Source organism: Rhinoderma darwinii, chromosome 6 (assembly GCF_050947455.1).
Source record: "Rhinoderma darwinii isolate aRhiDar2 chromosome 6, aRhiDar2.hap1, whole genome shotgun sequence".
Classification (NCBI taxonomy): domain Eukaryota; kingdom Metazoa; phylum Chordata; class Amphibia; order Anura; family Rhinodermatidae; genus Rhinoderma; species Rhinoderma darwinii.
The window spans coordinates 45593837-45621347 of record NC_134692.1 but is presented as its reverse complement, the minus strand read 5'-3'; the positions used below and the strand labels follow the sequence as shown (position 1 = coordinate 45621347).

General features: G+C 42.6%; 1 protein-coding gene across 1 annotated transcript; it reads left to right on the top strand.

Annotated features, from left to right (window-relative positions):
- The first annotated feature begins 282 nt into the window (after positions 1-282).
- ATIC (5-aminoimidazole-4-carboxamide ribonucleotide formyltransferase/IMP cyclohydrolase) lies at positions 283-27055 on the top strand. Its single transcript, XM_075829639.1, has 16 exons — positions 283-397; positions 3902-4028; positions 6787-6863; positions 10390-10456; positions 11841-11929; positions 14003-14154; positions 14222-14378; positions 20068-20193; positions 20529-20636; positions 20877-20962; positions 21320-21409; positions 24177-24305; positions 24493-24585; positions 25164-25346; positions 25463-25615; positions 26860-27055. The coding sequence occupies exons 1-16, from the start codon at positions 385-387 to the stop codon at positions 26977-26979; spliced, it is 1770 nt and encodes a 589-aa protein (XP_075685754.1). The 5' UTR covers positions 283-384; the 3' UTR covers positions 26980-27055.
- The last annotated feature ends 456 nt before the right edge of the window (positions 27056-27511 follow it).

Here is a 27511-nt window from a genome sequence, read left to right as displayed (position 1 = left end):
AAAACGCTATGACCTCATCAGATGCTATCGGAAACTACATCCGTTTTTCTTTGCTCTATTATATATTGATGTAAAGACATGAAAACTGTAGCTCTAGCAGTAAAACGAGAACAGATTGAGCTACCCGACATTACATGAAGAATATGCAGCTGCGTCACTGTCCACCCGGCCGCCCGCATCACTGCAGCGGATGCCCCGCCCACACCGCTGACTGACAGACCTGTCACCGCCAGACCCCACCCATAGCCCCGCCTACGTGCTCGGAGCGCTACATTAGGTCCGCGCCTGCCGTTTTCGTCTGACATCTCTAAGCCCCGCCCACCACGTACAGGCCCTCACTGACTGTTCCCACGTGCAGTAGCGGTTGCAGCGCAGCAGACGATCATGGCAGAGCTGGGTAAGATACTGATGTCCGTGTTGCTCTCATGTCCTTCTTGTGTTCAGGATGCTGCGCACTTTTCCTCTCTTTTTAGTCTCTGAGATCTGATACATGTGTAACAGGCCCAACACAGGGCCATTCATTCATCCCTCCTCTGATACTGATGCGTTACACATGACGATGCTGGAGTTGGTTTCTTTTTGTTTTGAAAGCTTATGTTAATAATAAAATACGCTACACTAAGCTGCCCAGAAGTGAAAACCCTTTAAAACCGCCTAAAAACAGAAAGAGCTGGCACAAAGGTGGCCATCAAAGTGGGCAATACAAAGTGTGATTTTATAGGGTTAAATGATTTTGGGCCACTGATCTCACACTGCCAACATACAGGGAGGAATGCTCTGCATCAAAATAGTCAAGATCAGCCTGGCATTAACAGATTCTGGGCATGAAAGCTGGCATCAAAGTGGGTAGACTGACACTTTTTCTAGATTTGAATAAGTAACTGATGTTTTTAAAGGGTTAACCTGGTAGGGCCAGGCTGATCTCAACTGACTTTGATGCAGGGCATCCCTCTTTGTATGTGGCCAGTGTGAGATCAGTGGCCCAAAGTCATTTAACCCCATGAATTACACTTCGTATTGCCCATCTTTGTGCCAGCTCTTTCTGTTTAGACTGTTTTGACTTCTGGGCAGCTTAGTGCAATGTATTTTATTAACAGAAGTTTTCACTTTAATATGTTCATAAACTAAAATACTGAAAATGTGAGTAAGAAATCAACCTCCGCATCGTTTACACATGGAGGTTCTCATTATTGATTTATTGTCTCCCAGGTTTTGTTTCTTTTATCTGGGAATTGGAGTCGTATGTTTTTGGGTTTGTTTTTCTGCTGATATCATGTGAACAGATTTCCTCTAATAATTCTCCTCTTGTCTGGACATCCTGAATTACAAGTCATTTGGATAATGGGTGAAGTTACTTGAAAGTTCACCCAACGTTTATTTTATGAAGTTTTTTTTTTTGTTTTTTTCTTCAGCATTTGACTACTTTGTTGTATGTTACATTACATCGTGCTTCCCCGTTCCCCCTTTACCCTATTATCCATGTGAAGGATCCCATGATCTTCCGGTTGTAAATGAATTATTACCGCTCCATGTGACCCTACAGAACAAGTATTGTGTGAGAAAGTTGAGGATCTGGGGGTCAGTTTGGGACATCTGAATGCTTCCACAATAGAGTTAAGATTTTTATTTTATTGATCTGAACTTCAGCACATGGTAACACAAGCGCCACCCAACCTTCAAAACGCACATACTAAAACCGTAACTAATAAATAAAGACCAAGAGACCATTCAGATGGAATAAAATGGCCACTGTATTTATTAAGGGGTTACATAATAAATATTTAAACTTGTAATACCAAACATTTTAATAAATATTAAAAACCAATAAATATTATACTAGGGATGCACGGTGCATCGAAACTTCGATACTGTGCATCCCTAAACGGTTCGATACCGCTATTTCCTGTATTTCGATACTTCGCTGCAGAGCTCAGTATAGTAATACATGAATGTATGGGAGCGTGGCTGCGGCTGTGTAATTCAGCCACAGCTCCGCTCCTGAGTCATGATAAGTTTGCGGGGTCAGGATGATGAGATGCGGCGGGCGCACCACAAAACGCCCCCATGTTCTGTCTCCAGTGCCTGAACTGCCGCTCATTAGTGCAGCGCCGGCCGCATCTCCTCATGCTGACCGTGCGCGCACTTCCTGTCAGGAGCGGGGCAATGGCTGTATTACACAGCCGCAGCCCCGCTCTATAACGGCGGAGATCAGAGAAACCTCTCATCTCCGCCGTTATTCCCCCTGAATGATGCGATCACAGCTGACTGCAGCATTCAGGGGAAAATGAGAAGGGGGATGCCCCTGGATGCGTCACAGGGAATTCCTGTGACGCGATCGAGGGCCATACCATATATGGGCAGACAGCCCAGGGTCTATTGACGGACCCCAGGGCTGTCTTAACATATTTCATGTTGTTAGGACATACCCAAGTATGTCCTAACTGCCTGTGTACGATCAGTACACAGGCTAATGTACTGGCACATATCTGATATATGCCAGTATATTAAAGTTTAAAAACAAAGTATTGTTAAATTTAAAAAAAAATACACATTCACCTTTTTTACAATAAACATTAAAATAAGTCTCAATACATAAAATATTCACACATTCAGTAATGGCGCGCACAACTTATTTGCATCATTTCTGATGTGTACGCTGTAAAAAAATGAAATAAACATTGCTTTCTATTACTTATTAATGTGAGGTACGAGGTGCGATGAATTTACCCTCCATGTTCCTCACATTAATAGTAATTAGCCCCATCATGTACTTCGCACATTAACCCATTATGACTGAGAAACATGATGGCATTAATTACTATTAATGTGAGGCGCGTTCAAAATTCATCACACGTCTCGCCTCACATCAGAAAACTGAAGAATTTTTTTTATTACTGTTGGCAAAGTATCGAAATTGGTATCGAAATCGCAATACTAAACGAAGTATCGGTATCGAAGTCCAAATTCTGGTATCGTGACATCCCTATATTATACCAATAAGTCATGACCTTGTCCACCCATAAACTGGGCGACTAAACCCCCACTAACAAGATACCGCGACATAAATGGGGGGGGGGGGGTTGATGATCCTCTTCTTCATCCATATAGATCATTATTGTGGCACAAGATGTGGTGTTCTAAGAAACCGCAGATAGAGGGGGAAAAAAACTCATGTTGCGCTACATAGGGTAATATATTTTTATTTTTTTAATACACACCTGACAGGAAAAACGTATTCTCTAATTTACAGGTTTTTTTTTTTCGTTTTTTGCTTTCTTAATGCAGCATCCCCCATTATCCCTGTTCTTCATTAGGGCAACGAGTGCTCATCATTGGGATAATGATATTTTAGCGGTCTCTATGTGCCATTTTTACAAAATCATCGCGCAGAGACCAATCCTAGAAAACTAGAGCAGTCTGTCCACCTAATAAAACTGTATTGAGTTACTCCAGGAGAACCGCTGCAATAGTAGATGCAGAATGGGTGGATCTGGCAAATCTACTTTCTCTGATTTAAGCATCTCCCCTGACTTCACTCTTAAATATGACACTTGGATCAACTGAGCATGCATAGTTACTACTGTGGAGAGATAAGCAGCTTTAATACGTATCTGGCACCGCTTATCTTTCAGACCAACAAAGGTTTGGGTATGTTACAATCCAGCAGACGTCCCACAACTCTTGTGTGTAGCTGGCTTATTTAGTACATCAGTTTGCGGTACTGAGCAACTAGAATCAATAGTTGATATAAATACTAAGTGCTCCTTTGCTTCTTCTCGAAACACTTGTGCGTTATATGGCGGCTGATCATTACTCCTGCATCCGCACATCTTACATGTGTAATTATAAGGATATGAACATTACCTTTATGGTGTACATAACAGATGGTTTTGTTTTGCAGCTCTCTTTAGTGTATCGGATAAGACTGGGCTTGTGGAGTTTGCCCAGCGTGTCAGCTCTCTTGGTCTTTCCTTGGTGGCCTCTGGTGGAACTGCGAAATGCTTGCGTGATGCCGGTCTCACTGTCAGGTAATAACGAGCGCAAAATGCATACGAATGGTGCAAGGTATTTATGGTCAATGGGAAATGCTTTCTTATGATAAACTTAAATGTGAAATAAATATATATATATATATATATATATATATATTATTTGTACCAACTCTAGTAGATGCAATCCTAAAACTCTAAAATTGCTTGTGGAAGTTTTACTTTTTATATGTCCGTCCTAGCAGGGTATGAGAAACTAGTACAGTGATGGTCAATTGGAACCACGGGCATTCATTGTGAATGATGGGCGCTCCTGTACTGCTCATCCCTCACCAGTGGGCAAGTGTATCGATGTATTGCAAGCGAGTCTGAGGAATTGGACGCATGTAGTTCTCAGTAATCTTGTGCTCTCTGGAGACAGCCATATAATCCAGATCATATATTTGTTCATTTAAAATGTAGATCGAGATAAATAATCAAATCCAAATGTGGTTCTATGAAAATATTAACTCCCTCAGCCACAGTGCCAGAAATCTGATCGGGACAAAAACTTCAATATCTGTGAGGGTGGCTTCACATGCAGCATTTTAAAGTAGGAATGACACTTTTAGGGGTGGATACACTGCGTGATGTCATGCAGCGTATGCGCCCCATCTGCCGCAGGGAATTCCGGGCGAAAATTCGCACCAAACTGGTGCAGTGTTTTTTACCCGGCATGTCCGCTGTGAAAAACTGCAGCACTAAAGCCGGCCTGGTTGGCCGGCCTCCTTTCGCTGCAGCGGCGGTCACATGGGATGAAGAGTCATACCAGGAGGCCGGCCTTCTGACGTCATCCAGGCCAGCCTCCTGGGATGATGATTCATCCATGTGACAACCGCTACAGCCTGTGATTGGCTACAGCGGCGGTCACATGGGAAGTGTCATCCCCGGAGGATGAAACTGACTCCTAAGTAAGTTTAATGATTTTTTTTTTTTTTTCTGCGTTCCATTTTTTGCGGCAGGATCGCTGCAATTCCACTGCAAAAAACACAATGGTTGTTTGAAGCAGGATTTACATCTCTCATTGAATTCAATGGGGAAATTTCACAACAAATAAGCAGCGTTTACATAAAGACGATTGACATGCTGCGGAATGAATTTCTGCATCGCAGGTCAACTTCTGAGTAGTATTTACCCACTCCATATTTACGCAGTGTGGATGAGGTTTGTTTAACCTCATCCACTTTGCTGCTACTGTATTTGCTGCGGATTTTCCGCAACGAATTCCATTGCGGAAAAACCACAGTATTTACGCAACGTGTGAGCTGGCCCTTATTGTGGGGAAAAAAAACGGTGCACCCAGATCTTAGCTGGAAGTCAATGTTGCAATATAGAGCACACTACAAACATTGCATCTTTTTAGCTTAGGTGCCTTTGTTTTGGTGTTGGTTTCCGGCTCAGGGTTGGTTTGCTGCAATAGACATCCTTAGGATTTATTTATTTAGCTTTTATTTTCAAAAAGTGTTCTGAATTTATCATGTCATTGCAAAGAGGAATCTTTGTATCACATGTTCTTTTGAATTTCATGATTTGCATTGTTAAAGATAACCTTTCACCTCCATATATGTGCAGCATGTAATGGGGAGGGCTGCACAAACTCTGGGGCACTTTAAATATTTTTATTTTTTTTCTACCTCCCTTCGTTATTTAGATATCGGTGCTGTTATATTTGGCTCCCAATATTTAAATAACCCCCTGAACAGTCAATGGGGCGTGTTACTATGGCTGTGACACTGTCTAATCAGATATGGACAGTGTTAGAGCAAGGAGAGAGTGTGCGCGTGCGTGCTCTCACTCCAACTTTCAAGATTAGTCTTCTGGCAAGGTGGCGTGTCACTGCTACGGACAGTGCAAGCGCTCCCCAGCTCTTACACGGTCTGTAGCAGTGACACGGCCCCCTTCCATTTTGGCAAGAAGACTAATCTTGAAAGCTGAAAGAGCGTGTGCGCGCTCGTGCACTCTCCTCTGTCCAATCAGATATGGACAGTGTTACAGCAAGATAGTGTGCACGAGCGCGCACACTCTCCTCGCTCAAACACTGTCCATATCTGATTGGACAGTATCACAGCCATAGTAACACACCCCCTTGACAGTACATGCTCCGTTGACTGTTCAGGGGGTTATTTAAATATCGAGCGCCAAATATAATGGCACCGATATCTTAACGGAGGGAGGTTGAAAAAAAAAAAGTGCACCAGGGTTTGTGCAGCCCTCCCCATGACATGCTGCACTCAGCTGCACATGTATGGGGAGGTGAAAGGTTATCTTTAAAAAAAAAAAAAACCACAAGTGGTAAAACAAGCTGTTTGCAAAAAAGCTATAGAAGTACGATTTTTAAAATATAGATGGATATCTCTCTCCAAATAAAACGTGTACGGCCTCCTTCACGCACAGACATTTTCTTGGCAACTTAAACTGCATCTAAAAACGATCATGTAATTTAAAATGGAACATGCATTTTTGGTTCTTTGGTGTAATTTTGTACATATGTCTTCTGGGTTTTTTTATGGTGGTTTTTAAGTCCTATAGACACATGCCTGGAAAAACACCATAACCAGAGCATGCTGCGTCTGGAAAGAAAGTGTCGCTGACCACAAATTTGCGTCTAAAACGCCACAAACCAAAACGGAATTATGTGAAGTGTGTTTTATATTTAACACTAGACTAATGTAATATCTGACAGCATGAGAAATTCTGCTAAAAAAAACACAACCATGAAAAGGCTGTGTGTGAGTCTTTGCGTTTTTTTGTTTTTCAGAGATGTGTCTGAACTCACTGGCTTTCCAGAGATGCTGGGGGGACGTGTGAAAACCCTCCATCCCGCAGTACATGGAGGTGAGATTATAATATATGTAGAATCTGTGTACATGGAGGTGAGATTAAAAGATAGTTGGGTCCAGAATTATTTGGACAGTGACACAATCTTCATGATTTGGGCTCTGCTGCCACCACATTGGATTTGAAATGAAATAACTGATGCAATTGTAGTGAAGACTTTCAGGTTTAATTGAAGAGGTTGAACAAAAATATCCTGTGAAACGTTTAGGAATTGCAACTATTTTTCTACGCAGCCTCCTCATTTCAGGGGCTCAAAAGTAATTGGACAAATTAACATTACCATAAATAAAAAAAAGTTAATACTTTGTAGAGAATCCTTTGCAGGCAATGACTGCCTGAAGTCTGGAACCCATGGACATCACCAAACGCTGGGTTTCCTCCTTTGTGATGCTTTGCCAGGCCTTTACTGCCGCTGTCCTCAGTTGTTGCTTGTTTGTGGATCTTTCTGCCTTAAGTTTTGTCTTAAGCAAGTGAAATGCATGCTCGATCGTGTTGAGATCTGGTGATTGACTTGGCCATTGCAGAATATTCCACTTCTTTGACTTGAAAAAAAATCTGGGTTGCTTTCGCAGTATGTTTTGGGTCATTATCCATCTGTACTGTGAAGCGACGTCCAATCAACCTTGCTGCATTTGGTTGAATCTGAGCAGAAAGTAAATCCCTGAACACTTCAGAATTCATCCGGCTGCTTCTGTGTTCAGTCACATCAATAAACACTAGTGACCCAGTGCCTTTGGCAGCCATGCATGCCCATGCCATCGCACTGCCTCCGCCATGTTTTACAGAGTATGTGGTGTGCTGTGGATCAGGAGCCGTTCCAAGCCTTCTCCATACTTTCTTCTTCCCATCATTCTGGTACAGGTTGATCTTAGTTTCATGCTGTTCCAGAACTGGGTGGTTTCTTTAGATGTTTGGCAAAGTAGACTTAGATACTGATACACTTTCTTACAGGAGTGTTCTTCACTTGGGTAGATGTTGTGATGGGGTTTTTCTTCACCATGAAAAGGTTGCGTTCATCCACTACTGTTGTCTTCCGTGGACGTCCAGGCACTTTGGAGTTCACGAGATCACCAGTGCGCTTTTTTTTTTTTTTTTTTTTTTTTTTTTTTTTTTTTTTTTTTTTGTTTTTCCAAGAATGTACCAAACTGTTGCTTTGGCCACTCCTAACATTTGTGCGAACTCTCTGATGGATTGCTTCATTTTTTTTTTTTTTCAGCCTAACGATGGTCTGTTTCACTTACATTGAGAGCTCCTTTGACCTCATGTTGTGGGTTCACAGCAACAGCTTCCAAATACCACACCTGGTATCCACTCCAGACCTTTTACCTGCTTAATTGATGATGGATTAATGAGGGAATAGGCCATGCAGCCCATTAAATAGCTTTTTAGATAATTGTCCAATTACCTTTGGTCCCTTGAAAAAGAGGCAGCTACATATTAAAGAGCTGTAATTCCTAAGCCCTTCGCTTTAATTTGAGGGTATTCACATCCTAATTTGAGAGAGTCTGCACTTTAAGCCCATATTGATTATATAACTGTATATTCAATATGTTTTGGTAAACCGCGAAAATGACAACTTGTTGCTGTCGTAGTAATGCTGGACGTAACTATGTAGAATGTGTACATGAAGAGGGTAATTGCACTAAGTTAAAAAGATAACAAATGTACAGTAACTAGTAAGTTTCTGAAATTTACTAAACTTATGACAACGGCTCTTACCACGCAGCTGTCAGTGTGCGCTTTATTTAACTGTCTTAATTATAACTTGATCATAACATTGAATACACATCTAATGAAATTAGAATTGACCATATTTCATTCTAAATCCATTGACATTTTTTGCCTGTACTTTAGGTTTATGCACTCTTGTTTACTTTTTTTTTATCTAGCTGCTCACTTATGTTTGCTGTATAGAAACCCTAACCATCTGATTATTTTTTTTTTTTGTTTGTGAAAGGGGTGGTCTAACCCTGTCGACCCGGGCTATATGTCCTATTGGGGTATATGGATGTCATAGGGTTGCTGCTCATAATGGTTGGCATGTAATGCTGCATTGACCGTGGCCTCCCCCTGCCACTACAGGTGATTGCTGGGGGTAGAGAAGCCAGACTAGAGGTGAACAGCGGGCTTCTTTTTGAAAAATGGCTGTCTTCATGAGACCAGGTGTTATCCAGTTTTAAAAAAAAATAACATTTTTATCTTTCTCCTAAATCTTACCTTTGTCTTCCTTCTGACTGTTTTGTCAGGAGGAAGACCAAACAATCTTTCACACTGCCTCTATCCGCTGTTGCTTCCACCTGCCGCTTCTCTAAATAGAACGGTCTCTATTTGAGCTTCCCCTGAAAAATACATTTCCTATGAGCCCTCAATCCTTCATGCTTAAGGTCACTCCACCTGTGACATTACGATTGTGGGGGGTTGCTTTGAGCCGGGATGCCGTATCATTATGTGGTCATTTCAGTCTTGGAAGGCAAAGTCACAGTATATAACATTTGCTTGTGTGGTCAGTGCAAAGTCACTTGTCGTGGCATTTTGTTAGGGGCCAGATTAGTCTAGGAAATGTCACATGATCCGAGACAAATTGTTTCCTAGGCCCAGCGGCTCATGGCATAGCGTCGCCTGATCAGAATGATTAGTCCCTGATCATGACTGAGGATAACTGTGGCAGGGTGACGTGGATTACCAGAACGGTATATTCGGAAGTGGCTTAACTAAATAACGTACGGTGATTGAGATGTCACTTTTGGAAATGGTCTATACAGATAATACAGGAAGGAAGTGTCTCCAATAGGGCATCCCCTGGGGAAATTTTTAAGAACAAAAATATATCTACAACTTTTTTAATATATATATATATATATATATATATATATATATATATATATATAATTAGTGTGTTCACTTAAGTTACATCAAGCAGTGATTCCAAGCGACTACAGGACTGCTGTTAAAGCACGTAAAAGACAAAAATAAGATCGTACTCGAGCTCCTATTCACCCGTCCTTCAGATGGGGGGGGGATCTATACATGTTACCATGTGTCAGTCCAGACTTCCTTGAGTCTTCTTCTCCCGGTTTTCTTTCAGTGTCTCCTCCTTAGGATCCCTCTAGACGCTGCGGTCTGCAAACTGGCTCTCCACCTCTCAAGCCACACGTCCTATAGACCTCTTGGTGTAACTAGCCAGTACACCTGTCGGTGGAAAAAAAAAATCACGTGCACAGAACCTCCAGGAAAAACTCAATCCCCACATCTTTCCTGAAATACTCCCAGTATAGCAGAGCCCAGGGGATGGGGAAAAAAAAAGTTTAATCTTAAAACGAATAGGCAAAAACCGCATAGCGCAGTATGTCCCGACCAGTTTCGCTCTTCCAGCTTTCGTAAGGGTTGAAAATTTGATACAAATAGGAGCTCCGTGACAGTCTTATTTTTGGCATTCACTTAAGTTGCTCACTAGATATCAAATGTATTTTAAATGTTTGGTATTGCACAATTACATTGGTCTTTCATCTGTTTCTTTTGTCAGGTATTTTGGCAAGAAGCACCGCTGAAGACCAGGGAGACCTTACCAGATTAGGCTTCAGCTATGTCAGGTACTCGAAGGGTTTGTAAACTCAAGAGGCAGCAAGATTGTTGTTATCCCCTTCCCAACATCTGCTATATATGTGTGTGTGTGTGTGTGTGTGTGTGTGTGTGTGTGTGTGTGTGTGTGTGTGTGTATATATATATATTTATTTATTTATTTATTTATTTTATAGCGCACGCTGGGTGGGGGAATATGGAGCGGTCTCACAGGCTGAGACCGCTCCATAGAGCAAGTGTGTCTGCTGTTTTACAGCCAACACTTCCGGGTAATGAGTGGGATCCCGTTTGAGCGAGATCCCACTTGTTCAACGCGTTAAATGCCGCGTTCAATAGCTATCGCGGAATTTAAATTACTAAAAACAGCTGGGCAACACCCTGTGTCGTCCCAACGGCCCCTCCCGCGACGAGAGTCGTTGGATGGCACGGCTGCCTGACTAAGACCCCCAGGTCTGCCATCTTTGTACTCCTATGAAGCCATGCCTCCGGCAGGCTGTCAGAATCGCGATACACTGCAATACATTAGTATGGCAGTATATCGTGCAAGCAATCTAACGATCGCTGGACAGTCCCCTAGCGGGACAAGTAAAAAAAACGAACTTTTTATTTTTATTTTTTTTTTTTAAACAGAAAAAAATGAAAAGCTCAAAAAAAAAAAAAACTTTCCCTCAAGCACAATGTAAAAAAAAAACTATTACAATATATCATTTAGTCCGCACAGTGAACGCCGTAAATAATTAAAACATCAGAATTGCTGTTTTTGGTCCCTTCTCCCACAAAAAAATGAAGTAAAAAGTGATCAAAAAGTCCCACGTACCACAAAATGGTACCAATATAAACTGCAGCTCGCCCCGCAAAAAATAAGCCCTCGCACGGCTAAATCGGCAGAAAAATTAAAACGTTATGGCTCTCAGAATGTGGTGACCACTCAAATTTTATTTTTAACCATCAGTTTTTGCCTTGTAAAAGTAGTAAAACCTAAAGAAAACCATATAGATTTGGTATCTCTGTAATCGTATTGACCCGCAGAATAAAGTTTACATGCCGTTTTTACCGTACGGTGAACGCCGTAAAAACAAAACCACCCAAAAGGTTGAGGAATCGCTGTTTTTTTTTTCCTATTCCATCCCACATATATAGATAATTTTTTCTCGTTTCCCACAAAATGGTGCTATGAAAATCTACAACGCGTCCTGCAAAAACAAGCCCTCATACGGCAATATTGATGGAAAAATAAGAGCTATGGCTTTTGGAAGGTGGGGAGGAAAAACAAAGATGAAAATCCGAAAAATGGCTGCGGAGGGAAGGGGTTAATTTCAGGAGTAACCTAGTGTGTGTGCGCAATGAAAACCTGCTTGTTTTGGTCAGATTTAGATTATGCTCCTTTTCTTGTAGATTGGTTGTCTGCAATTTATACCCTTTTGTGAAGACTGTATCTGCTCCTGGTGTGACGGTGGAGGAAGCTGTTGAGCAGATCGATATCGGTAAACGTCTCTCCACCTCTTGGTGCTGATTTGTAAAAGCTTTGTTTCCCATGAACTGTTTAATTGTGGCCTTGAAGATTTGTTATATTTACTATGCGGGATCCAAGGACATCAAGCAGTATATTTCTGCAGTTGTCCTTGTATGAGAACCGTGGTGTTAGACGCCTCAGCCAAATTCAGACCCTGAGGATTGATCTAAAAACACTCTACTGGGTTCTTTTGTGTCTTTCACAACTGAACAGACACTGAAAACAATAGGTGAATCTTGATCCCTGCTAAATAAAATAGGGGCAAGTAATCTGCAATGGAACTTGCAGAAGCACTATTGTTACGAAAAAATATGGTTTCCTTTCGTTTGTCCCAGGAAACATGGACAGGGTCTCCTATAACTACCACTAGTATGTATAGAAGCTTGAACGTCTGTCTACATACTTGTCCTAACTTCTCATACATAGCTGTGCTGGGTAAGGGCATAAGGAGGGAAATTGGAGAAAATCTATAACTATTAGTGCTGATTGTTTGCGCCGAATTCTAAGATTCCTTACCCCTACTGATTATAATTCTAGGACATGCTATAATATTCTAAGGGCCTGTTCACATCAGACTTAAGCTTCCGTTTGCATCACCGTTGATCACAATGGTGACGGAAACTTTGCTAATGGTTTCAGTCTGACAGGGTTCCGTTGACTGCGCTATTGATTCCGTCAAAACAGAACCCTGTCACGACAGTGACAAACAGAAACCATTAGCAAAGTTTCCGTCACCATTGAAATCCATGGTGATGCAAACTGAATCTAAGGTTTCTGTTGGCTTTTCTGCCGGAAACCTCAGACCGAAGCCCTCAACGGAAAGACCACGCTGATGTGAGCACAGCCTGAGGCCGTATTCACACAAACCGGTATCTGTGTACGGTGCACGTCTGCGTTTTTTACACGTATTTCATCTGTCACGTGTTTTTTACGCCAGCAAGAAAAACCAAAGGAGGGGTTTTATTTCTTCCTCATCTCTTTAGCAAATGGTGCGTGAACAACACTGTCAGCACACGGACATGTGCTGTCCGTGACTTTCACGCACCCATTGACTTCAATGGGTGCGTGATGCGCAAAAAACGCACACGGACAGGCAGTGATTTTCACGCAGCGTGTCCGCTGCGTGAAAAACACAATGTCTGAATGGACCCATTGAATTGTAACGTCCGTTGTTTTGACGCACGTAACATGGACGCGAAATATGCTTGTGTGAATAGGGCCTAAGGGATTGTAAAGAGACTGGATAAAAAAAGTAGCTTGTACAACAGCTGATCAGTTTAAGGTCACTCCTAAAACGTTCACAGCAATATGGCTACATAAAAAAACAACTTTGGCAAAAAGAGGACCCGTTTTGGATTACAACCAAGCACATAACTTTTTGCTAGTGTGTACTGGTTATAATACATGAGAGCCATAATGTTTGAAGGTTATGAAAATCTGATTACATTACTTTAGTATATATAAATAAGGTAGGTATTTTGTGAAAATGAGCGACTTTCTAATATAATTTTTATCAAGTTTACTTTTATTTTCGTTCTGCAGCTTCTATGTGTCCACTGTACATGCAAGCTGCAAAACACCGCTGTCAGACGAATTTGTCAGTGATCTGGACTGACTGGTTGACATCTCTTATTCTTCATTTAACCCGAATAGTTATAAAATCTTCGTTGATAAACTTACGTTTTATCAGTATTGGGCCACTTTCACACGGCAATATTTGGATCTCAACTTCCATTATACTTTCTATTTCTGCTCCACTCCTGGTTTAGGCTTACAATGCACAAAACTGATCAGAATACTGCTGTGTGAAAGTTGCCTTAGGGTTAGATTAGGTGTCGGGCAGCTCACTGACTGATACGGCTGACAGTGGTGTTTTGCAGCTTGTATGTACAGTTCATACACACAAGCTGCAGAACTAAAACTGATTTTTAAATTTTTTTTTTTTAATCAAAGCATATTAAAGTGCTAATAACAAATTTTTTTACTGTAATGTATATTTTGTGATCTTGGGGTACCTATCTGGTAAATGTTCCTTCTGGTTCAGGTGGTGTAACATTACTCCGTGCAGCTGCCAAAAACCATGCACGTGTTACTGTCCTATGTGACCCCAGCGAATACAACAGTGTTGCAGATGAAATGGAAAACTCTGAACAGAAGGATACTACCCTTGAGACACGCTGCCAACTGGCTCTCAAGGTAAGGAGAGGGACAAATGTTGTGTTACGTTCTTTTCTGTTACTACAGCTTCTGCTCTTCTTTGCAGGCTTTTACTCACACGGCACAGTATGATGACGCGATCTCTGATTACTTCCGTAAGCAGTATAGTAAGGGTGTATCCCAGCTACCACTGAGATACGGAATAAATCCGCACCAGGTGCCCGCTCAGATTTTCACTCGTGGACCACAGCTTCCAATGACTGGTAGGACACTTTAATGGAAAAGGAGAAATGTTTGGCTTTCATTCTGTTGCTCTAAAAATAATTTAATTCTTGGTTGAAAAAGTTATCAATTGATTACCCCATTCCTGCAATACCACTGAATAGGGATCAGTTCTTTGATAATCCCTGTGGTATAAATACATAACTTTCTGTTATTTTGTACTTAGTCCAAGATTACAAGTTGTAAATGTTAGTCAAAGTTGGGTTTATAGCTTCACCTTCCTTACAGGATTTGACCACATGATTGCTGTGTTCGCTTAGAACATTGTGATTAGACTGAAATTTTAGGTGAACAGAAGCTCCCACCCCCTCTACAGTTGATTGACAGGTCTGGATGAAACGGTGTAAGACGCTGAAGACCAGTAGAGCCGTCTGTTGACTGCAGAGGGGATGGGGAGGGGTTGGCGTTCAGGATACTAGCCACTTGGAAGCTAATCTGCATGGAGAAAATAAAATTACTTGTCTACACTGATGCAAAAACAAAGCTACGTAACAGGGGTATGTTGCCACTGCTTTTCCCTAGACCTAACTAGTGATTTGGGGTGAGGGGGTAAATAAAGGACTCCCTTTTTAAAGGCTCATGCACACTTCCATATTACGGCTGCATTATGTACAAAGCTATAATAGGGCTTCCACCAAGGTACGGGGGGGCCTCTACTGTACCTCCTGATTTTAATACAAAGTGTTAGCCCTCCTACTGTATATACCCATCCTACAGGCACTGAGTTAGTCAGTCTTACCTTGATGTCTGTAGGAGGTAGATACCCTGCTGGTACAGCAGGCTCTTTTGCTTTTTTTTTTTATTTTTGTCTTCGCTGTCCTCCCTCCTTTCCCCAACATCTAGCAGGCGCTCAGTGTTTCAGCGCACTGCTCTCCACCAGTAAACCACCTCACCGCAGCTGCACACAGAGGGGACTTCTGTGCTGGTACTACATTCTGGCAATGAACTGAACTTCAGAACAGGTGGGTATTTTCTCTCCACAGACTCCCCCTGCCTATTCCAGGCATCAAACTCTTTCCCTGGGGGCTCCTTGGGTGGGGATGCGTTCTCTATGCCCTGCGTCCCATAGCTGTCATTTTTCCCTTGCAGGCTGACATTTCCCTTGCGTGCTCTCCATCGGGGTGGGACTTTCACCCCTGCTCCTGGCTAGAGATTGATACATGGCTGTGGCGTGACCGCAGGCAACCAATTGCATCATGGAGTGTGGGTGGGTCATCCTCTCTGCTTCTCACAGCTGAGCGGGGACACCTTTAGGGCTGCTGCCATTGCGCTGGGACAGTGTTTTTCACTCTCCAAACGGGTAGGATCTGCCCTTGGCGCCCCCCTTTCTTAAAGCCTTCTTGGGCACTAAACCAGTCAATTATAGTATGGTAGCATATACCTAGAACACTAACCTTCAGTGGCCATTACTTCCTTCTAGGGATTTTTTCCCCAGTTATGTAGTACACTTTGCCTGTTCCACATATGGGCAAAAATTTGTAGTCGTCCTACTCCTCTGTGCATGCAGGCCCCCAGGCCAAACATCTGTGGATGCCCATGTGTAAAGCGGAGGTCAAACCGAAAACTGCTTATTCCCTCTAGGATTGTTGGTGGCCTCTCCAATGTCACCCGGTCCATGATGGGTTCTTGGTTTGCGTTACAGACCAACTTTCTGGGGACTTCCCATCCAGGTCTTCCCATGGCAGGCTTACTAAACGGGTCAGATCTCTCTGGTCTCACCTGCTCTCATTATGCTCTGCCTCATCAATATCCTCCCCCCTTCCCTCGTTAGGAGCCCTTGTCTCAAGGGAACTCTCAGATTCCGATTTAGAGCTAATGACTCGCAATCTTCCAAGTTGGCCTCTACTGTGGATAGTCTCATCGCTGCGGTCAGAGACCTCTTATATCGTATAGATGCGAATCTATCTCCTGCTGTGGAGACTGTTGCCTCCCTCTGCCCCAAACGATTGCACAAACCTTTCCCCTCCCACTCTGAGTTTGAAGAGGTGGTCTCAAAGGAATGGAAGCATCCTTCTAAGATTCAGGCGAGAGGTCTTGGCAAATTTCCTTTTCCAGAGGATATTTCCTCAAAATGAACAGTCTCCGGTTGTGAATCCTCCAGTCTCCCATCTGGCCAAGACCACTCTTCTTTTGGGCCGCTGTATTGACTTTGTCCAGGTCTTTATTTGAGGCTTCTGGCTCAGCTTTGCAGCTAATCTCTGCCTCTAATGACTCCGTTATGGCCTCCTATTTGGGGCGCCCACTGATGGTCTTCTACTAAATATTTGTGTGAAGCCTTCCTGTATGCAGGTTTCATTTTGGCTCGAACCTCTTCCATGGTTGCTGTGTGCCAGAAGGCATGGCTCAAATGGTTTGGTTTTTTTTTTTGTCCCTTTTTTTCATAAAGACCTCGGTCCATGAGCATTTGGACAGCAGTCTCACAGGACACTCAGAATGGACCTTCCTTCACGCCCCACTCCTCTTGGCGCTTCTGCCCATAGACTTCTAAGCCTGCAGCGGGTAAAAGTAGTTCCGCCTGAAGGTGTGCCTCCACTCTGGTCTCAAGTGGGAAGGGGTAGACTTCTATTCCAAAACATTTGGTTCTCACAACTCTGATGCCTGGGTATGGGAAGAAGTATCTATCCACACACCAGCTGCTTTTGGCGTGCTGTACAAAAGGTACAGTTCAGTTTGTCCCATTCTGGACCTAAAACTGCTGAACAACTTGGTCAATATGTGTAATTTATTCATGCAGTCCCTCCGCTCTGTAATCGCGTCAATGGAACAGGGGGATTTCCTCTCAGTGGACATCAGGGATGTGCACCTGCATGTCTCCATTTGTCCATCCCACCAGGGCTTTCTGCAATTTGCAGTTCTCCCTCACTGCTAAGTTTGTGGCCCTCCTGTTTGGAATGAAAAAGGTTTGAGAACACGTGGGCCCATTGACAAGCCGGAGGTATGTCACTTTCCCCCTACCTTGGCAATGTCCTCCCAGGAAGGGGACTTGATGCTAACTCAACCAGCCGATTAAATGACTCTGGAAACCCTGCCTTGTTTCTAAAGGATTGTCAGCCAACCCAAATCCTGCCTGACTCCCTGTCGGAGACTTGCCTTCCCGGGAATGGTGTTCAACGCTCTATTCAGGTGTCCCTTCCTCTGGAGAGACTGTCCACCCTGCAGTAGGGAATCTGTTCTTTGACTGGGCACTCCCAAATCTCTCCTCCTCTCCGTTCTGAGAACCATGGTGGGTTCTATCGAGGTCATTTTCTTTGCCCAGTTTCACACTTGTCCGCTCCAATTGGTAATCCTCCCCCAGGTGGTACCGCTCTCCAGCTTCCCTAGACCATGGAATCGTCTTTCCCTTGGCCGTCCACCGGTCTCTTCTCTGGTGGCTCTCCTCCCTGGCAATCCCTCAGACACTACTTTTTTTCCCACACTGCTGGCAGGTCCTCTTCAGAAGCCTGCTTAAAGGGCTGGGGAGGTGCCTCCTGGAGTCTCACGGGCCAGGTCCTCTGGTCCCATCAGTAGATGAGGGCAATATCTCTCTTCCCCCCCCCCCCCCCCCCCCCCCATATTTGTCACTGGGCGACTCTTCTGGCCGACGGTCCATACAAAATGTCACAGCAATCACCTAACTCCATTCCGGACTTCGGGCTGGGTCCAGTATATGCCAGACGCAGAGTTTAGTGGTGATGGCGGAAAGCAAACAAGATTCTGGAATGGGCAGATCTTCACATTTCTGCTCTCGGGAGTCCACTTTCCTGGAGTCGACAATTGGATTGCGGATTGTCTCAGTCACTAACAGGTCAACACAGGGGAGTGTGCCTGTGTTCTAACTCATTTTGTTTCAGTACACTCAGATATTAACTTGTTCTCTCAACTCCATTGCCAGGTTTTCCTCTCAAAATCCAGGTTTTCAGCAAACCAAGGCATACGCCCTTAGCCTCTGGCACCATGGGATCCCCAAGCCTGATTTTACATGTTTCCCCACCACTGCCTCTTCCCAAGCTCCTTCAGGAGGATGAAGGCTGAGGGGATTAAGCCTATCCTTTTTAGCTCTGGACTGGTTGCGCCGTTGTTATGCTGATATGGTGGCTCTACTAGCCAATGTTTTCAGGCGCTTACCTTGTCTGCACAATTTGCTCTCTGGCTTTTTTTCACCCTAGTTTAGTTGTTACATTTAAAGGCTTGGCAGTTGAAGCTGTAGTACTAAAAGATTCAGGATTACCACAGTGGGTGATCCAAACCATGTTAAATGTGGGCTGTTGGTGGCTTTCAGCTTATCTGGAGTAGTGAGGTTCATCTTACCTACGTGGTGGTTTGCCCCTTTATCGTCCCTTGACTCCGTCTTGGGATTTGACTTATTCTCTGCAATGACGTTAGTTCCTTTTTAAAGGGAACCTGTCACCAGCATTTCACCTATTAAACCGACTATACCTGGTGGTAGTGGGTGAAAAATCATTTCTATATAACCTATAATTATCTTCTTAGTCGGCTCTGTAGCTTTAGTATTTAGCTTTTTAGTGTTCCCACATCATATGCTAATGAGCAGAAAAGAGTCAGATCTTCATTTGAAAAGAGTCAAATCTTCGTTTGGAAAGAGTCATATCTTCATTCCTCAAGTCTTTCCAAGTTTACTCCGCCTCCTTACTTTTGATTGACAGCTCCTCGCCTTCCCCCAGCACACAAAATCCTGCGCTTGTGCATTGATGTCCTCTTCTGGTGTGTGCGCACAAAGGGACACCGCATAATTACGATAAAAGGCGCAAAACGTTTGCAGACCGATACTTACAGTCGGAAGAGGAGTTTAGGAGCGGGGATAACGGCAATGAACTTTTTGTAGCAGCGGCCAGCGAGGGAGAAGTAAAGTTCAATAGGTGAAATGCTGGTGACAGGTTCCCTTTAACCTCCTTTGTGCGATTTTAGTCTCTCCTGCTCCTCTTGAAAGTGGTGTTCCTTGTGACAAACCTCCATCTGGAGGGTTTCTGGTCATCCTCCGTATTTGACTCAATCAAGATATGGTGGTGCACCCCTTGGTGCCCTCTTTTGCCCAATGTGGACTCCTCCTTCCACCTTTAATGAGAATATAGGGTTGACATTCTTCTGCCAGTCTGCACCTTGTGGGTCTACCTATCGGTCACTTCCTCCTCTTTACCTCCAACTCCTTACAGGCTGGTGGACTCTAAGGCTGCAATTGTTCGATTGCAACCCCTGTTCCGGATTACGGACCGTCCCACTAAGACTGTTTGTGTTTCCTGGGCTGTGCGTCATCAGGCTTTTGGGTTTTCAGCTCTGCAAGGTGGCTACCTGGTTGTCCATATGCTTTTCTTGGTGGCAAGGTTTTGCGGCCATCTGTGGAGTAGATAAAGACATAAGTATCGTTACGACTCCCATCCCACCCATGTGGACTTTTTGGCACATCCCATGATGTGTGCCACCATAAAATCCTTTACCCGTTCAGTTTATTGGGGGACACAGCTCTTACCCCTTGTTTAGTTATGAAGTTCATATGGTTGTTGGATTTCTCCTATGGTTCTACAAAAAAAATTAATTTTTTTATTATCTGTGTTCTGCTTCTGTACAGCCTGACTAACTCTGTGCCTGTAGGAGGGGCCAACACTAAAATCTCTTTAAATATGGTTTTATTTCACAGAATGCTGTATTTCTTATTGCTCTGTCTCCTTTCTGCAGTGCTGAATGGATCTCCAGGGTTTATTAATCTATGTGATGCTTTGAATGGTTGGCAACTGGTGAGAGATCTGAAAAATGCTTTAGGCCTCCCTGCAGCCACCTCCTTTAAACATGTGAGCCCTGCAGGTAATTATTTATTGGATTTCATGCTTTATGTAAAACACATGCTTTACCAGTAAAAATCCTTTCCTGCTCCCTTTAAAAAAAATAAAAAATAAAAAAAAATCTACACGAAGATCTTGTAGGCATTTATAACGTTTCCTGATCAAGGCAAATACCCGGTACTAGATTACAATTTCCAACCACCTTGCTGTAAAATACACATACTGTATATATGTATTACATATAGTTTTAAAGGACAAAGTTTGCAGTATATTTAACTGCTTTCTAATTTCTCAATTCCTACAAACATATCTCCTGCAGTTTAGTGTATGGCTTGTAATAAGATCTTCTACCACTAGGTGCTGCTGTTGGAGTTCCATTGACAGAAGAAGAGGCCCAGTTGTGCATGGTACATGACCTCTATGCCACACTCACTCCCCTGGCAACTGCCTATGCAAGAGCTAGAGGTACGCTTTTTATTTTGTTCAATGTTTTTGATGGTCTAAACTTCACATACCATTACTAGGTAAACTTGTGTGAAAAAAAAAGTAACTGTAAATAGTTTTCTGCATTACCCGTTGTTTGTAGTTGTGTGGGTGTGCACCCCCTTGTTTAGCAGTTTGTATTGATCGTGGTTTTTAGAATACATCAGGAAATGTTGGAATGGTTTTCTGCTGTTTTTGCTTACGGAAATATTTATTTCTTAGGTTCTGACAGGATGTCCTCTTTTGGGGACTTCATTGCCATTTCTGATGTGTGTGATGTCCCCACTGCAAAAATAATCTCAAGAGAGGTATGAGGATTTCAGGCATGGAGTAGGTGACAGTGGGAGTTTACACTGGTGTTTTGTGTGTGGGTGTCAAAATATGAAGACTGCAGTCCTCCATCGAGCTGTACTGTACATGGCCATAATTTTAGGCCTCATTCATATTCTTCATATTTTTGCTCTGTATGGAGTAGTGAGTACAAATCCAATTGACGAGGAGATTTGGCTGCAGCGGTCACGTGAATAGCAGATCGTGGCGGCAAACGGTAAAATCAAGCCCACAGAGTAAACCTCGCTTTCACCTAATCACGTGTTTTGGAGATTCAAGTATTTAATCTGTGGTCACAAATCCTAATTGTTTTCTCAATCTTTGTGCTCTGATAGGTATCCGATGGTATTATAGCTCCAGGGTACGGAGAAGAGGCTCTGAAAATCCTCTCAAAAAAGAAGAATGGAAACTACTGTGTCTTGCAGGTACAGTAATGTATTCATGTTTTACCCACGGCTGCCTCTGGAAATGGAGAGGAAATTCTAAAAATCCTGTAAATATAAAGGTACTTGCATTCAGGCCCAATTCACACTGGGTTTCTCGGTGCCAATTTTGATGGGAAACTGCATCTGAATCGGCACTTTAACGGAAGGTAGAGCCTTTTTTTTTTTTTTTTTAAATAAAAAAAACAACAATCCTACCCTATTAAGTTATTTCCGCCTCTAACTCCAATAAATATGAGGTGGAAAAAAACCACTGTTCATTTGGAGCAGTATTGGATGCAACTTTGGTATTTGCTTAAATAAAAGCAAATGCTTGCATTTTAAAATCTGCCTCAATCCCGTAGGAATTTTTAAATGCAAATTTTTCTTTAATTTGCGCAAATTATGACTTGAGTCATTTGTGAATTTTCTTCATCAGAAAACTGGCATAGGATGAATAATTCTCCCCCAATTCTTATTTCATCTGGTTTTGATTATCAATTGCAGGAAAGAGCATTTATTTGTAAAAGTATCGACACTAGTGCTAGCTGGCCATACGAGGCTTGGTCCTATGGTTTAGAACTTGATGATAAGCAGTTGAGGTAGTTGGAGGAACATGTTGAACGTAATGTTCACCAGATATTTCTCATGTGCTGCTAGTAAGGTCTGGGAGTGGGCACGTGGCTCCGGCACCAACTACCAGAGATCTCCCTGTGTATTCCCATTCTTGGCATGGTGTGGACCTGCCGGGCCTTGCTCTGTACAGCAGAATGTTTCATAGAAAATGTTAAGTGCAGCTGTGAATCACCCTTATTATTCTGACTATACTGATGTTCCTAAAGACTACAGATGGTCAAACCAGCTTGTAGATCTTTAGTTGGCTTTATTTTTACCGACCTGCGTTGTATTGGTGCCACAGTATATGTGAAGAAGAAGAAATCACTTCCCAACAGTATTCTACCTGGACAACTGCATTGGCCCGATGTTCACACGGCATACTGTATGTTCACGCTGAATTCAAGTGAAAACAACCTCTGAAATCCAGGCGGCTTTTATATTCAGTTTTCAAAGTTTTTGATCTATCCAAGCGTCTTTGGGGTATATTTTAGAAGCGTAGATGGGGAAAAATCTGCCTGCAAAATGCTTGAAGTGACTGCGAAATTAAAAAAGCTTTGCAAAATAGTAGTCTTGTATGAACTACATAGCGTATTTCCCATTGATATTAATAGGAAGCTTTTTGCAGGCATGTTTTGGACCACTATTTCGGAGCGTAAACCTCTCCTAGTCTGTGAATATTGCCTAAGACCACAAGGCACAGGAGTTTTCCATGAGTCTTGACCGCTAATAGCATTAGTCATTAGCAGTAGCTATAAAGAGACATTCGGTATGAAGTGGGACAATAAGCTGCTAGTCACAGGCAGCCAATAGATGGCTATGAAAGCTGTGCTGGCCCTGTAAAAGGGTGGATTTTCGATGCTGATTCCGCACTGAAAATACTCAGCAATCTACAGTACAATACATGTGGATGAGGTTTAAAAAATCATGACCTGTAGCATAATGCATTATGTAAATTTTCTATACATAAGCCTAAGGCTCTAATCGTGCATAAAAACTGATTCTTGTATTGCAGTGTCAAGATCTGTGTTAAGGGATATGTCTATCTGTGAAGAGCTATTAAAAAAAAAATACAAAACTTTTACAAACTTCATTCTATAGGGTGGGCCACTTAAATGGATACACCTAAATAAAATGGGAATGGTTGGTGATATTAACTTCCTGTTTGTGGCACATTAGTATATGGGAGGGGGGAAACTTTTCAAGCTGGGTGTTGACCATGGCGGCCATTTTGAAGTCGGCCATTTTGTATCCAAAGTTAGTTTTTTCAATGGGAAGAGGGTCATGTGACACAAACTTATCGAGAATTTCACAAGAAAAACAATGGTGTGCTTGGTTTTAACGTTACTTTATTCTTGAGTTATTTACAAGTTTCTGACCACTTATAAAATGTGTTCAAAGTGCTGCCCATTGTGTTGGATTGTCAATGCAACCCTCTTTTCCCACTCTTCACACACTGATGGCAACACCGCAGAAGAAATGCCTCCCGATCTGACACCCTTAGACTTTTATCTTTGGGGTCATCTGAAGGCAATTGCCTATGCTGTGAAGATACGAGATGTGCAGCAACTGAAACTACGGATACTGGAAGCCTGTGCTAGCATTTCTTCTGCGGTGTTGCTATCAGTGTGTGAAGAGTGGGAGAAGAGGGTTGCATTGACAATCCAACACAATGGGCAGCACTTTGAACACATTTTATAAGTGGTCAGAAACTTGTAAATAACTCAAGAATAAAGTAACGTTAAAACCAAGCACACCATTGTTTTTCTTGTGAAATTCTCGATAAGTTTGTGTCACATGACCCTCTTCCCATTGAAAAAAATAAAGTTGGATACAAAATGGCCGACTTCAAAATGGCCGCCATGGTCAACACCCAGCTTGAAAAGTTTCCCCCCTCCCATATACTAATGTGCCACAAACAGGAAGTTAATATCACCAACCATTCCCATTTTATTTGGGTGTATCCATATAAATGGCCCACCCTGTACATTGCGCTGAAATAAAGGAGCTTTTTATAACCATAGCTTGAATTTAATTGTTATGTGGGTTTTATCATTTCTATTAAAACTGCTTGTTCCCAATTTTGGAGAGGGTCATTTTAGCCACAGGCTTGTTAAAGGTAAAGCAGAAAATGGGTTAATCTGTCTCTTTTTAGGTGGATCCGACTTATGAACCGGATAATACTGAGATTCGAAGCATTTTTGGCCTGCAGCTGGAACAGAAGAGAAATGATGCAGTTGTAGACGGTTCTCTTTTCAGTAATGTGGTTACAGCGCAGAAAGAGGTACAGATTTCCAGTCTATTTCCCAAAACCAGATTAATTCCACTAACCAGAGAATGTGTTTTTGGGTAAGGGTTGTTTATTGAACGCTTCATGGGGTTTAGTTTTATCATTTATAGCTTATGGCCGTGTTTGCACCTAGATGATTGCATTGCTCTTTAAAGTATTTAACGAGACCTTTTACTTTCAGCTCCCGGAGTCTGCCATCAGAGATTTGATTGTAGCCACTATTGCCCTGAAATATACCCAGTCTAATTCTGTGTGCTATGCCAAGGATGGACAGGTAAAAAAAAACTCCAGTCTAAGGCTCTGTTCACATCTGCTTTGGAGGCACCGCAAGGGATGCTAGTCAGAGATCCGACAAAAAATGCTGGTAGAAATAGCTTCACGTTCTGCCATTTTTTTTTTCTTCCGATTTGAATCACGACAGAACCCATTAAAGTCAATGGGTTCTGTTTGTCTTCATGATGCAACGACTCCAGCACTTTAGTTTTTGTTTTTTTCAATCTGTTCCTATGACTGAATGGAAAAACGTAGCACAGATGTGGACTTCACATACCTTTAAAGGGACACCATTATCAAAGTGACATTAAATTTCTTGGTATTGTACATGTAAATGGGCCTTAAGACTGCCATTCTGAAACTGTAATGTGGCATGCACTGCAGTCCAACACTGAACCTATTGCAGAATATGCACTGCTGCACACAAGATCTATCGTGGCTGTCCTAAATAAAGCACGTCTGGTATGAAATGACGTTCAAAAACTGGCAGCATTGCTTTAATCTCACCCCAAGTAAAATTCTATTAAAATGTGATTTACTTTAATAGAGCTAAAGAATTATTCTTTGCTTTTCTGGCAGGTGGTGGGCATGGGTGCTGGGCAGCAGTCTCGCATACATTGTACCCGGCTGGCCGGAGACAAAGCTGATAACTGGTGGCTGCGACACCACCCACGTGTTTTGGGGATGAAGTTTAAAGCTGGAGTGAAGAGAGCTGATATTTCCAATGCCATTGACCAATATGTGAGTGGGACCCTAGAAAAGGCAAGTAATCTAGAATGAATCGGAACCTGTTTAAGAGCGAAATAGATTTCCATATCTTGTGGTGTTAACCACCAAAATATAATCGATGTATACATGTTGTGTACACCTGTCCTCAGGAGGAGCTAGAGCAGTGGAAGTCTCTGTATGAGCAGCCCCCAGAGCTGCTAACCCCAGAAGACAAGAGGCAGTGGATCTCTACTTTAACTGGTGTTTCCCTGAGTTCTGATGCATTTTTCCCATTCCGAGACAATGTGGAGCGGGCAGGAAAGGTGAGATTGTGGGGTAACCACCTTGGATATAAAATATTTTTTCTCACCTACTAATACAGTGATCATCCGACACTGAACTGCAATATAATGTGTAATGCCTCATGCACACAGTGTGCACCGACCGAGTCCCGTCAGTGATCCGTGGAAAGATAGGACGTGTCCTATCCTTCCACAGATCGGAGAATTGGGTCAGTTTTCACTGGCCCAATTCACCCGCTAAAGTGAATGGGTCCGTGAAGACTATCGGGTGCCACTCTGATGCCGTTAAAAACTGCCTGAGTGGCACAGCGGTCGTGTGTAACTGGCATAAGAGCCGTTTAGAGTTCTAGTAGGTTAATATTTCGTTTGCCAGTCCTTTTTATGTTACAGTTCAATGCAAGACATATGTTGAGAGCCTGGGATCTGACTTGGTCGTCTGTTTTTGTCATTGGTCTACCAACATTTGCTCAACTCTAGCATCTAATATCTGTTTATCACAGGAATTGTGTTCAGTCCCTGTTTTTGTTCTGCTTTTTCTGCAATCTCTAAGAAAAAAGAAGATTCTGTTTGCATCAGCGCTTTGCCCACAATCTTCCCATATTAAGTTTGTGGGCTTGCATAATTTATCTCTTCTAATCACTAGGGTATGTGCTGCTCCCACCTTGTGGCTGGTTCAGGCAGATCATGTGAGGTTAGAGTGGACTATGGTTGACTTTGATATTAATCACGTTGCTTAAAATGTCCAACTGGTCATAATAAACTGGGCACTAAGTATACATTATTTTATTTTTTTTACCAGCCAATATTCCAGAATATTTAATAATCCACAAAGTCTCCCATTCCATTGCCAGAATGTTACTCTATATGCTGTTTGTTACAGCAGCAATTCAATTGTCTCTACTGGACTCATAAATATACTGCCCAAAACATGCAGTTAGTTGTTTGAAGAGTCAGGAGAGATGCAAACAAGCCTTTACAGTTCTTGCGCTTTTTTTTTTTTTTTTTTGAGAGACTAACAGGTGGAACAGAGGTCCCTAATAAGAAAGAAGCTGCAATGCCCTGCAGAGCACAGTGCCCATTCTGCAAAGAGACCCACAAGGATCGCTAGAACAATGTTCTAGTTGAAATTGTTGAAGGCTGGACTAACAGGCTGCAAGTTGTCTGTATGACAAATTTCCTGTAGTACATTGTGGCTTTTTATAACATGTCTGTGCACTTGTACAATGGTTGTATGATGTCTATTCTCATGACTGTTTTCCTTACAGAGCGGGGTTCAGTTCATCGCTGCTCCTTCTGGTTCTGCAGCTGACAAATTAATAATTGAAGCGTGTGATGAATTGGGCATTGTCTTGGCACACACCAACCTGCGACTCTTCCACCACTAACCTTTCAAAGCCCAAGACCGATTTGCCTTTCCTAGAGGAACTTTGTAGTGTTACAATAAAACAATGTATTGCATCAGTAGTGTGTGATTTGTTGTGTTTTGGTGACCGTCTGTATATGTATTAGGATTTTCTTCCCAGTTTGACAAGCTAACTCGTCTGGTATATTTAAGGTCTATACTTTAATTTACTTGACTCATTTTAATACGGCTGCCTTTACACAACATACAGGGCATTTGTGCCCCTGTATGTTTCTAACAAGATAGGACAAGGATCCATTCTAAATTCCCAAGTAGTCTCTGACCGCACACCTGAGAAGTCAAAAGCCCAAGACTTCACCCCATTTTCAGTGTCTTCAGTCCCTGTCCGATGGCAGGCAGCCCAGAGGTGCTGTGAGCTCCTGAATCTTGATTTACCTGTTGCAGCTATGGTCATTCTGCAGTGCTGTTCTCCCTTCTGTTGTAGACTGCAGTTAGGAACTGCAGCGCATCTTTCCTCAGCAAAGATCCTTTCCAAGCAGTGGCTTGTGAGGCTT